At 51.2% G+C, this 10,579-nt stretch overlaps 2 protein-coding genes across 2 annotated transcripts; one reads left to right on the top strand and one right to left on the bottom strand.

Moving 5' to 3' along the window:
• Positions 1 to 1,496: 1,496 nt before the first annotated feature.
• On the top strand, positions 1,497 to 3,620 carry TGME49_263800 (hypothetical protein; the record flags this gene model as incomplete). Its single annotated transcript, XM_002365439.1, has 1 exon — positions 1,497 to 3,620. The coding sequence occupies one exon, from the start codon at positions 1,497 to 1,499 to the stop codon at positions 3,435 to 3,437; it is 1,941 nt and encodes a 646-aa protein (XP_002365480.1). The 3' UTR covers positions 3,438 to 3,620.
• Positions 3,621 to 5,076: 1,456 nt separating this feature from the next.
• On the bottom strand, positions 5,077 to 8,546 carry TGME49_263810 (hypothetical protein). The gene is made up of 6 exons (XM_018781344.1): positions 8,264 to 8,546; positions 7,616 to 7,760; positions 6,468 to 6,764; positions 6,281 to 6,302; positions 5,640 to 5,776; positions 5,077 to 5,410 (listed from the first exon to the last, which is right to left on the bottom strand). Exons 2-6 carry the CDS (start codon positions 7,729 to 7,731, stop codon positions 5,341 to 5,343), a joined length of 642 nt encoding a protein of 213 aa, XP_018637179.1. The 5' UTR covers positions 7,732 to 7,760; positions 8,264 to 8,546; the 3' UTR covers positions 5,077 to 5,340.
• Positions 8,547 to 10,579: the final 2,033 nt, after the last annotated feature.

The raw sequence follows: 10,579 nt of genomic DNA, 5'->3' as shown, positions 1-10,579 counted from the left end.
TTTCGTCGCCTGCAAGTTTCTTTGTCCTCACCCGCTGTCTTCGTCTCCTCTTCCTCGGTTTTCACGAGGCATCTTTGCGTTCCGTCCGACCGCAAAAACGCTTTCGTTCACTCGTCCTTCTCCTGCTTTTTCGCCACCGCCGTTCCTTCGGTGTCTCCACCTTCCGTCTCTCTTCTCCTTTTCAACTCTGCCTTTCTCCTCTTTCTCGAGTCACATCCTCTCCTCTTGCTTCCGGGGGACTCATCCTCTCCGCTGCCGGTCTCAACTCCTCTCTTCCGGAGTCTGCCTTCCTTGCTTTTCTTCTCCGAGGACGGCCGAAGCGGAGACGGCCAGTCGTTTGACTGCTCCGCAGAGAGAGAGGTGGATCAGGAAGGTCTCTTATGGATCCTTTTTCTTGACGCGTTTCTCTGCGTCTCAAGCGAGACCTGAAAGAGTTGGAGGATCGACGAAAACGCTTCAAATCGAGGAAGCTGAGTCAATGCTGCTGTCGCACACTGAGGACGATGTGCAAGTCCATCGAGCTTCGTCAGCAGCAGAAGAACGAAGCTCTGCAGGCGCGTGGAAAGACACCCGCCACAGAGACAGGCCTCCAAGACAGAAGAGAACAAACGAAAAGAAAAGAAAACGAAGGACTGGCGCGCGCTCCCGGCGAAGGCCGCATTTGTGTCCGCCGAAAGACAGAGACTGTCTCCGGGGAAATCGACGCGAGGAGACGACAGACCTTTTTTGGAACAGCTGAGAATCTCGTACACACAGCCGACGAGACGCCGGACGGATTTTCTGGAGAAGCAAGCCGAAGTTGACTTGGAACCGGACGAAGTGTATGCACTGGAAAGCAAGCGAAAATTCGTCTTTTCGCCAAACCAGGGATATCTCCAGAGCAAACACGATGGAGACTGGAACTCCAGAAATACCAAGCTGCTGCTGGACCGGCGGTCGGACTGGCGTTTTTCTTCAGCTCTGTCCACTGCGCGCATGCAGGGAGAAAATCGACAGGACTTCGAGACTCTTTCGAACGAGGCCGTTTGTTGGATTACTTGCCTCTTTCTCCACGTCTTCCTTTGTCTCCTCCGGAGCAAAACTCTCTGTTGAAGTTTCGTCGCCTTCCTGCTGTGAGTTTTTCATCTTTCCTCCTGTTCTCGACTCCTTTCTCCGGACCTGTCCACCTCTCTTGCATGCCAAGCGGAGAGGAGAGACGCCCTGATGAAGCCCTCCACGTGACGAAGCAAGAAACTGAGTTCTCTCCTATCTCTCCAGCTTCTTTCTTCCTTTTCTTCCTTTTCTTCCTTCCAGTTTCTCAACAGTTCCACTCTCCAGTGCTTCTCTCGCTTGCCTTTTCCTAGTCACGTTCTTTCTCTCGTCTCGTCTCTCCGCCCCGCAGTGCTTTCCCCTCTCTCCTCTCTCTTCCGCTTCTCTCCCTTCCGCTTCTCTCGCTTCCTCTCCTCTCTCTTCATTCGACTTTCATCTGTCTCGTCTTCCCTCTTCTTTCTCGCAAGATGACGACGCACTTTGAGTTGCGTCTGGAGGCGCCCCCTGGAGCCGAGACGCCGGAGGATCTCCTCGCCTCGCCTGCCTTCTCTTCTCTCCTCTCTCGCGCTTCTTTCCTAGGGTACAAAGTCGTCGCTGTAAACGTTAACCTCCATCTGCCTTTGCCGCCGCCAGCCCCATCTCTGCCATTTTCTCATCCTCTCCGATATCCCCTCCCGATTCTCCAAACCAGTAAAATCTATGTAGCTAAAGGGGACGAAACGAGCTGCTCTTCTTCTCCTCCTCCTTGTTCTGCGTCTCTGCCTTCTCCTTCTTCTCCTTCTTCTCCTTCGTCCTCTTCTGGAACGTCCTCAACTTCTCGGCCTTCTTCTCTCTCCAGTCCGTTGACTTCTTGGCTGCCGCCTTCGCTTTCTCCTTTCCATGTACACTGTGGAGATCCTCGACAGTTGCGGCCGGAAAGCGGCGGCCGACTGTCTGTTTTGACTGTGGGGTCGCGAGTCGCAGAGCAACACCGGCCTGCCTCCGTCTCGCCTTCTCCCGCTCACGACGCGTCTCTTCTCGAACGCCTGCCGCCTTCCTTCGTCTCTCCTACTCTCCTGTGCGCACCGAATAGGCCTCCTGCGTCCGAGTCTCCTTCTGCGGCGCCTGCGTCTTTCTTCTCTGCCGAATCGGCGCCTGTTTTATGCGTTCCTCGAGCGACTGAACTCTCCGCCGCGCCGTCGACGACATGGGCAGACTTCTTGCCGTACGGAACAGCTGCGACGCATGTGTGTCAGAGCTGCGTCGACTCGCGGCTTCGCCAGCTGAGGGCGGCGCGACAGGACTCGGCTTACCTCGGGGATGAACGCAAAAACAACGACGCGAAGCCGACTCAAACGCCTCAAGCGCCTCAAGCGCCTCAAGCGCCTCAAGCGCCAGCTGCTGCAGCTGCTGCTCAACCGCGCGCGTCGGAGCTTCGAGACGAGAACGCGGCACGCAGGTCCGCTGCTGTTCAGGGAGGAGCGAATGGCTTCGCGAGAGACGAAGAGCCGAGCAAAGCCGCTGCGCTTGCCTCAGCAGATACTCCAGTCGAGGGAGAGACAGACGCGTCCTCTCGTTGCGCGCAGGCCGCGGACTGGCGCTCGCGACTGGTGAGTCGGGGACGATGTTTTCTCCCGTTTCTCGCCTGCCCTCAAAGTCCAGTTTTCTCCTGCGACCTGCTGCAACTGCGACGCGTGACGATCGTCCTCCACACTGTGAATTCGGCTGCTTCCTTCGCCTCGCTCTTCCCTCCGAATCCACCGTTTTACGCGAAGGAAACCGACAAGCGAAATCCTCCGCCCAGCTGCATAGACATCCTCGCAGTGCAGCCCACAGACGACGCCACTTGGCAATTCGCCTGCAGCAGCTGCGAGTGCGACTTGATCGCCATCGACTTCTCCGGATCCTCCCCCGGCGCGGGAGTCTCTGAGAAGGCGGGGAAGCCGCGTACGCAGGCTTCGTTGCTCGCGGCAAGCCTCGACGAAGAAGAACGAGAAGAAGACGTCCGCGAGAAAGAAATGCAGCAGCTGCGGCTCCCGTTCACTGTTCGAAGACGTCACATCCAACAAGCTTTGCGGCGCGGTCTGCACTTTGAAATCAACCTTGCACCGTTCCTCGCTCCTCTCTCTTCTTCTTCTCCTTCTCCTTCTTCTCCTTCTTCTCCTTCTTCTTCTCGCGTTTTTCGAGCTGCGTTAAGCAATGTCCAGCAGCTGCTGCGCTTTGTGCCTCCCGAGCGGCTTCTGCTCTCCGCAGGTGCATCCGCACCGGAGCATCTGCTTCCGCCTGCGCTCGTTTCCGCTCTCTTTGCAGGCCTGAGAATTAGCGCGGCCTCAAAAGTCTCTTCTGCGGCGGCGGTGCTTTCGCGAGGCGCCGCGAAACAGGCAGCGGGTGGCGGCTGTCTCGGAGGGTGGATTGGAGCAGGTCTCTGAAAGAGAAGGTGCCTCCCGTCTTCGCGTTCTGCGACCCGGTCTCCGCTGCTTCTCTTGAACTCTTGCTTTCGGAGTTGGCGTTCTCGTCTCTTCTCCTCCGCTGAACGCTTGTGCGGATGCTGGACAGTTTTGCCTCTTCCTGCTCTCGCGTCGCCTTCTGCGTTCTCTTTCTCTTGTGGGTGGCGTCCGACGCGTTCTCCTCTCCTCGTCGGTGCCGGCGAGGCTCTGCGCGTCGTCGCGGCTTCTCGCGCGGTGTGAAAAGCCGAGGCCTGGGTCGAGGAGGCGCGGCCTTCTGTGACGATTCCGCAAACGAACAGAGACTTGCCAGGGGAAAAGGAACAACACCGTCGCGTCGCATGGAGCAGTCTGCCTTCTCAAAGCCCCGTTCGAGCGACTCTCTCCAACTTCTGAGAACCGTTTAAACTTCTCTCCGTTTGTTTGGGAAAAAAGCAGTTCTTTCCGTCTTCTTCTAGAGCTATTTAGGGCAACTCAAGTGCCATGCAGTAAAAATGCTGTTACGGCTGCTGTAAAGGATTTCTTCACACTTGTCGGGAAGATTACAGAGTCGTGCAGGCGGCAGGAAACTCTAAAAACAGGAGTGCCTCTGCGACGTCTCTCTCTCTGTTTTCGCTTCAAAAGGATCGCCGAGTCTCGTTGACGTCCGACGTTGGGCTGCTGGACTTTCTAGTTTAAATAAGTAAAGCGAGGGAAGTGGGTGCGATACGTAAAACATATATAAGTAAAATGTATCGGGGATTCTATCTATCTCCTCTGTGCTCGCAAAGCCGACTCTCCAGCATTAGATTTGAAGAAGACGAGGAACAACACTAGGCGTTCGCAGTCTGGCGTCTCATCGCGACAATCACCGAGAATATGACGGCAGCAAGAATCGCTGCGTTTTCTCTTTTTGTGTCGAGTTTTTTTCTTCTCTCTATCTGTTTTCGTGTGTCTGTGCGACTCTTTCTTCCTTCGACCCGATGCTCTTTGTGGGTCTCTCTCCGTCTTTATCTTCTTCTCTATTCTCTCGTTTCCTCTCCGCATGTGTGTCTCTCCTTTCGCTCTCTTTCTCGTCTTTCGTTCTTTCTCCTCTCTCTCTCTCCGTTCCTTCTCTTTGTCGATATCTTTCCCTCCTCTCTACCTCTCTTGTCTCCCTCCTTCTCTCGCTTCCTCGCTCTTTCTCTTTCTCTTCCCTCTTTCTCTTCTCTCGTTTTCTCGCCGTTCCGCTTTCTTTTTGTTTTCTGTTCCGCTCATTCTTTTCTTCTCTGTTCTGCTCCTGGGCGCCTCGAGAGCAGGTGAGGGGCCTCGCAAGGAGAGGAGAGGAACTCCGAAACAGTTCGCGCAGTGGACTGCTTCTCTTCTTCGAGAAACACCAGGAAACGCTCACACGAGTCCTCCTCAGCAAATGCCTTCCTTCGTATTCTTAGTCTCCCTCGTAAACTCGAACGCGGAAAGGAAGACGTTTCTCTTCGTCTCTCGCCAGTCACACTGAAACACCGAAGAAACCGAAGACGTCTCTCGAACCGAAGCAGAAAGGGAACTCCCATCTCGGACACAGAACCTCAGAAACCGGTCCTCCGTCCCAATTCACAACTAAGCGCTCCGGTGTCTTGCGTTGCTCGTAGACAAAAGTCACTCACCGAAAGGACGTACCTATGCATACTTACATCTATATCTATATAATTCGTTGCAACGTATGTGACGAAAAAAGCATGTACATAGAGTATGCCGCAAACATGCATGCATACATGCATTTATACACAATATATATATATATATAAAGATATATATAAGTAGATATAGATAGATATAGATATGCATACATACACACATGTCTACACGCATGCGTCCCCCGAAAGGCAGTTCGACCGAGCAGGTGAGGAGGACGTTGCAGTGGCGAAGAAGTTCAGCAGACGCCGAAGACCGCGAGGACGGAGTAGGCGAGGAGAAAGACACACCAGGTCGGCACAGCGACGCTGCAGAGAAGTTCAGAGAAAGGCGGAAAGAAGGAGGCAAGAAGTTCCCCAGTTTTTTCCTCGTGGTTAAGCGCCTGACGGAGCGGCAATGCGCGGCGCACGGCGGCGCCATGCGCAGACGGAAAGTCGAGAAAAAGAAAGACGCGAAAAGGAAACGAGGCAACCTGCAAGCTGGGAACCTGAACGCGTATGTCTGCGCCGCGAGACGCCTGCTCGTTTCTCCACTTACTTCTCGTCGGCAAAAAGGTAGAAAACATCGTTGGAAGGCAGAGGCTTTCTCTTTCCTCCCCCGACCACAGGGGCGTCGACCGCGACTGCGTGAGAAGGCGGCGGCTCCAGTGCAGGCGCCGCTTTTTCTGGAACGGTCTGCATTCGAAAAAAGGAGTTGAAAACACCAACCGGTGAAGAGCAGGCAAAGTGAGAAACGTAAAAAGGAGAAAAGGAGGCAGCGAGGAGTCTCGAGACAGAGGAAGGCAGGCGACGCAGAACCTGGAGTACGCAGGCGCGGCCGGCGAGAGCGGTACAACGATGACGAGAAGACACTCTCAGATAACTCCATCAATCGCCTAGATGGTGCAAGGAAAGAGAAAAACGAGGGGGAAGAATTTGAGACGACGCAGAGCAGGACGAGAAACGAGACCAATCGAGAATCACGAACAGAGGCGGCAAAGAGGGATGAGGAAACCAAGACAAGAGAACGTAGACGAGAAAGACGACAGAAGCCAATGCAGATGAGGAAGCGGAGACAAGTGAATGAACAACACAAAGAAGCGACAAGAGAATGACGATGATAGAATGAGGATGAGGAAGCGTAGGCAAGCGAACGAAGGCGAAGAGGAAAGGCCTCGACAAAGGAGCGAAGATGCTCACCTCTCTGGGGGTTCGAACGACGCTGAATCGACACAAAAGCAGGCACATAAAGCGAAAATCTGGAAGTTTAGGATGTTCATTTGCGGCTCTTCACCTCTGCGCGGTCTGGTGATGAACTTTCATTGTCTTGTTTTGTGTGTTTTCTTTAGCACTCTCTCCCGATTTTTCTTACTGTCCCTCTCCTTACTTCTCCGTTGCCTTCACTGCGCGCGACTCCATGCCCTGCTCCGTGTGGCTTGCGTCTTCCTCTCTCTGCTCTTGGGCATTCGTCTCTTCCCTCTCTTCTTCTTCTCCTTCTTCTTCTCTTTCTCCTTCTTCTTCTCTTTCTCCTTCTTCTCCTCTGAGAGGCAGTTCTTCCTCAGCTGCAGGTTGAGGCTCGCGCGTCTCCTCCTGAGGACGAGGAACTTCAACTGTCTGGTAACTTGGAATTTCCTGCAGGGCTTCCAACGCTTCTCTGTTTGGAAAGCACACAATCGCCGCTTGTCTGAAAACCAAGGCATACATGCACTTTCGAAAATCGAGTCACTCTCGAGACCAAGCAAATCCACACAAACATCCAGAGGAGAAAGTCGATCTTTTCAGCAAGCGTAAAGATGCACGCTACAATTGAATTATATATATATATATATGAAATATATATATATATATATATCGTGTACGCCCGAGCACCACACACCTGAACAGGCGCGTGCATTCACGTTCACAGACATACGAACATACGTATAGATGCGCATATATATATATATATATATATATATATTTGTATATATTTATACCTGCACATATATCTATATGCATGTATAGATATACAGGACTAGCGAAGAAGGTTTCGAATCGGCGTGTGTATTTGCGTGGAATGTCATCGCCGCCTCGGCAAAAGTGTATCTGCAAATCTAGATATTAGGGTTCTTTTAAGCACAGAGAGAGAGATGCAGATTGATAGATGCAGCTTGATAGATGCAGATGTAAATAGAGACAGGCCGAGAGATAGATATGAAGAGTCATACATAAATATATATATATATATATATACTTATAAATATATATATCCATAAGTGCAGGCATAGATCGCTGTGGGGATCCGTAACTGGAGATAGAGACAGATGCATAGACAGGTACAAGTGTAGAGAGAGATGTAGACAGGAACAGAGATCGACAAGCAGATACCGCTGAGCGGCAGTCGACGTATCGATATATACGAATCGGAGGATCTGTTTGTGCCTGGCGTTCGTCAGTCGAAGCACAGACTTCAGAGAGGCGACGTTCGAAAAGAAGACAACTCGAGAGCAACGGAATGGACTGGCGCATCGACAGAGGCGCCGAAGAAGATCCTACGTTTGTGGAAGGTGCTCTACAATTTTTCCTTCGTAAGGCGTTAAAATCATTTTCAACATATCCAGTTCCGTCTCGGGAACAGGCGACACTTGGCCGAAGACCTCCGCGTCCGCCATGCTGGCTGGCAGTGGAAACAGAAGAATGTCTGAAAAATCCAGGCAAAAGAGCATTCGATGCAAGCAGAGACGTTTCGACTTCTTCTTCACTCTGCATCGGAGACTTCAGAGACCCCTTTTTTTGTCGAAGAAACAAACGGATGCCTTGACAGAGTTCGAGGAAAAGGAGACGTCACTTAATACGATTCGTTCCAGCTTTCACCTGTGTGTTTATGCATGGTGCTACTCATGGCTTCTTCTTTCGAAGGAAGGCGAAAGGAAAGTTGAAGCGTTTCCTCGCGTCTTTGCCTGTCTCCTCTGCAACTAAAAAATGGATGCCGAGTTATTACAAAAACGTGGAGGCGTCTCTTCTTCTTGGAACGGGGAGAGGGCATGTGAAGAGCGAAAAAAAGGCATCAGCGCGTCCGGAGATCGTCAGAGTCGCCTCCCTTTCGCTTTCTCCAGTCCCCCTGGTTTCTCTCTTTAGGCAATCTGCCTTCCCCTGTTCATCCACGACTCGCTTTGCTTCGTGTATCTTCTCTTTCGCGCCTACCAAGGAGGGAGAGAAGAGAGAAGGAGGGAGGAAAGCGACTCGGAAAAAGGACGAGTGTCTTAGAGGGGACAGGCAACTGAAAAAAACGCGGAGAGGAGTGTGAATACACCTGAGAGGTGGAATCCAGTTGGGAGAGAGAGAGAGGAGAGAAACTTCGACAGAGAAGGGAGCGGATTTTGAATTGCGTTTCGCCTGCTCGAGAGCAGCAACAGCTCGACACCAATCGCTCTCACACTACACACACAAGCAGCTGAAGACCCTGCGGAACGCATTCATGCAGAAACTGCAAACGGAACTTTCGTAGGAAATAAAATCAGAACGGCGCTTCCTGGTCCACGGGCAGAGTAAAAAACCGGAAAGGCAGAGGAAACAGAGAGACACAGACTTTTGAATCGCGTGCATGCGGAACGAAAGCGGAAAAATGCCCAAGCGCGCGCGTCTCTCGCCAGCAAGAACGCCCGGCCTCACTTTCGTCTTTTCTTTTTCAAAGTCTCACTTCTCTTCTGTATAATACACACCAGGATTTCTGTGTGTTTCGCTTGTCGCCTGCCACAGGCAGGAAGCATACAGGCGGCCGAAAACGTTTCTTCTTTCTCGACTTTTATCTCCTTGCTCGCTCGCGCTCCCAACAACCAACCGACAACGCAGCCACACACACTCGACAGAGATGCGGTTTCTTTTGTAGCATTGGGTCACAGACCAATATGTTCGCGTAAAAAGAATAAATACGTAAATGCATCTATATATATATATATATATGCATCTACATTATCTATATACTTTTAGATTTATCTGTGCGTTTAGGTGAAAGGACAGAGAGCCTTCAACTCTTTCCTGCTAAGGAAAAAGAAAACAACAGACTGTTTTTTGCGTAGATGGACAAGAGGACAGGGTCGAGGAACCTCGTAAGAAGGGTAAGAGAAGTCACTGTCGAGGTATTCGGTCCGGTGACAGGAGGAAGGCGGTCTCAGTGACGTACGCGAGAGAAGCATTTCTTACCATCGTTCTGAAGTCATCACCTCTGAGATAGGATTGAAATCGAGAGAGAGAGATCTGACTGACAACATTTATGAAACGTGAGTAGTTCACATAGACAACACAGTCCTCCAAATATAGGATCCCATACTACTCTGATTATCTTTGGTTTATTGAGACACGGCGTTCAGCTGGTTCTATTTCCTCAATCTTTGTCATTTTCACCAAGTTCTGCCCAGGCGCGAGAACTTGGTCCCCGTGAACACAACGTACTCTCGGTACACGACGCCTAGAATACAATTGATAAGGAGAAACTTACTGTCACAGGATATTGAAATCTATCACTTTCAACGGCCTTAAGCAGTCCAGTGGGGTGGCGGTGTTGCAGAAATCGTAAAAAACTTGGTTGTCTGTGTCTCATCACTGGACTCTCATTCCGTCTCCCAGAAACGGTAATGTGTGTGTTCGTTCGATCTGAGCTACACCACTGTGAACAAGTCGGATCATCGAATCCAACGGTAGGCTCCGTAAATTTCAAGATCCTGAAATGACTCAATAGCAACAGAACGTCGGTTCTGTTCTAGGCGTCAAACAAAAAGGTTGGACTCCTAGTTCAGATCTTCAAGGTCTGCGTTCACCGGATCCAAGTTGTCCTGTGTCAACGTCCTGAGGACGTAAAGACAACGGACAATTGTTTGCTTCTTGAACACAGCGGCTACCGTAGGTGTGCATGAATGCGAAGTCCGGAGTCTGTCTCCTGCGACGCTACACAACATTTATAACTCCTCCCTCCGCCATTCGTCGACTGTGTTTACACGTGGAATTAGAACAGAATATCAAGTTCTTCGTCTGGACTTTCGTCACCTTCCGGACAGTTGCAGGGATGAGTAATGCACGAGAGACTGAGACGAGCGCTGGACCGCGATTTTTGTTTCAGGCGACAGTACACGCTTAATCTTAGCTTACACACTACTTCTGTGGCTCCACACTGGTTTGACAAGTTAACGTTCACCCGGCAAGTCCGCGTTTACCGTATTTGACCGATTATCATCTTGGATGCACAGATGGAAACAATTATTCCTTGATGGCCTGTACCTACTTTTGCCCTATGGAAGCATGTCCTCTTCACAGAAGAAAAGGATGGATGCGACGAGAAAACAGAAACAGAAAGCAGAGAGCGTCCGAAACATGCAGATGAAAGGAGGAAAGCAAAGAATTCCGCGGAAAAATGCATCTTCGAAAGACACAGTAGACCCTGATGAGCCGGAGATGGGACTTCTCTTCTCCAGAATCTCCGAGATGGTCCAAATCTCTCATTTGTGTCCTTCTCTAGCACAGACA

This window comes from Toxoplasma gondii, chromosome VIIb (genome assembly GCF_000006565.2).
Source record: "Toxoplasma gondii ME49 chromosome VIIb, whole genome shotgun sequence".
Taxonomy (NCBI): Eukaryota; Apicomplexa; class Conoidasida; order Eucoccidiorida; family Sarcocystidae; genus Toxoplasma; species Toxoplasma gondii.
The sequence above is the reverse complement of the archived record's forward strand: the minus strand, read 5'-3'. Positions and strand labels throughout refer to the sequence as shown.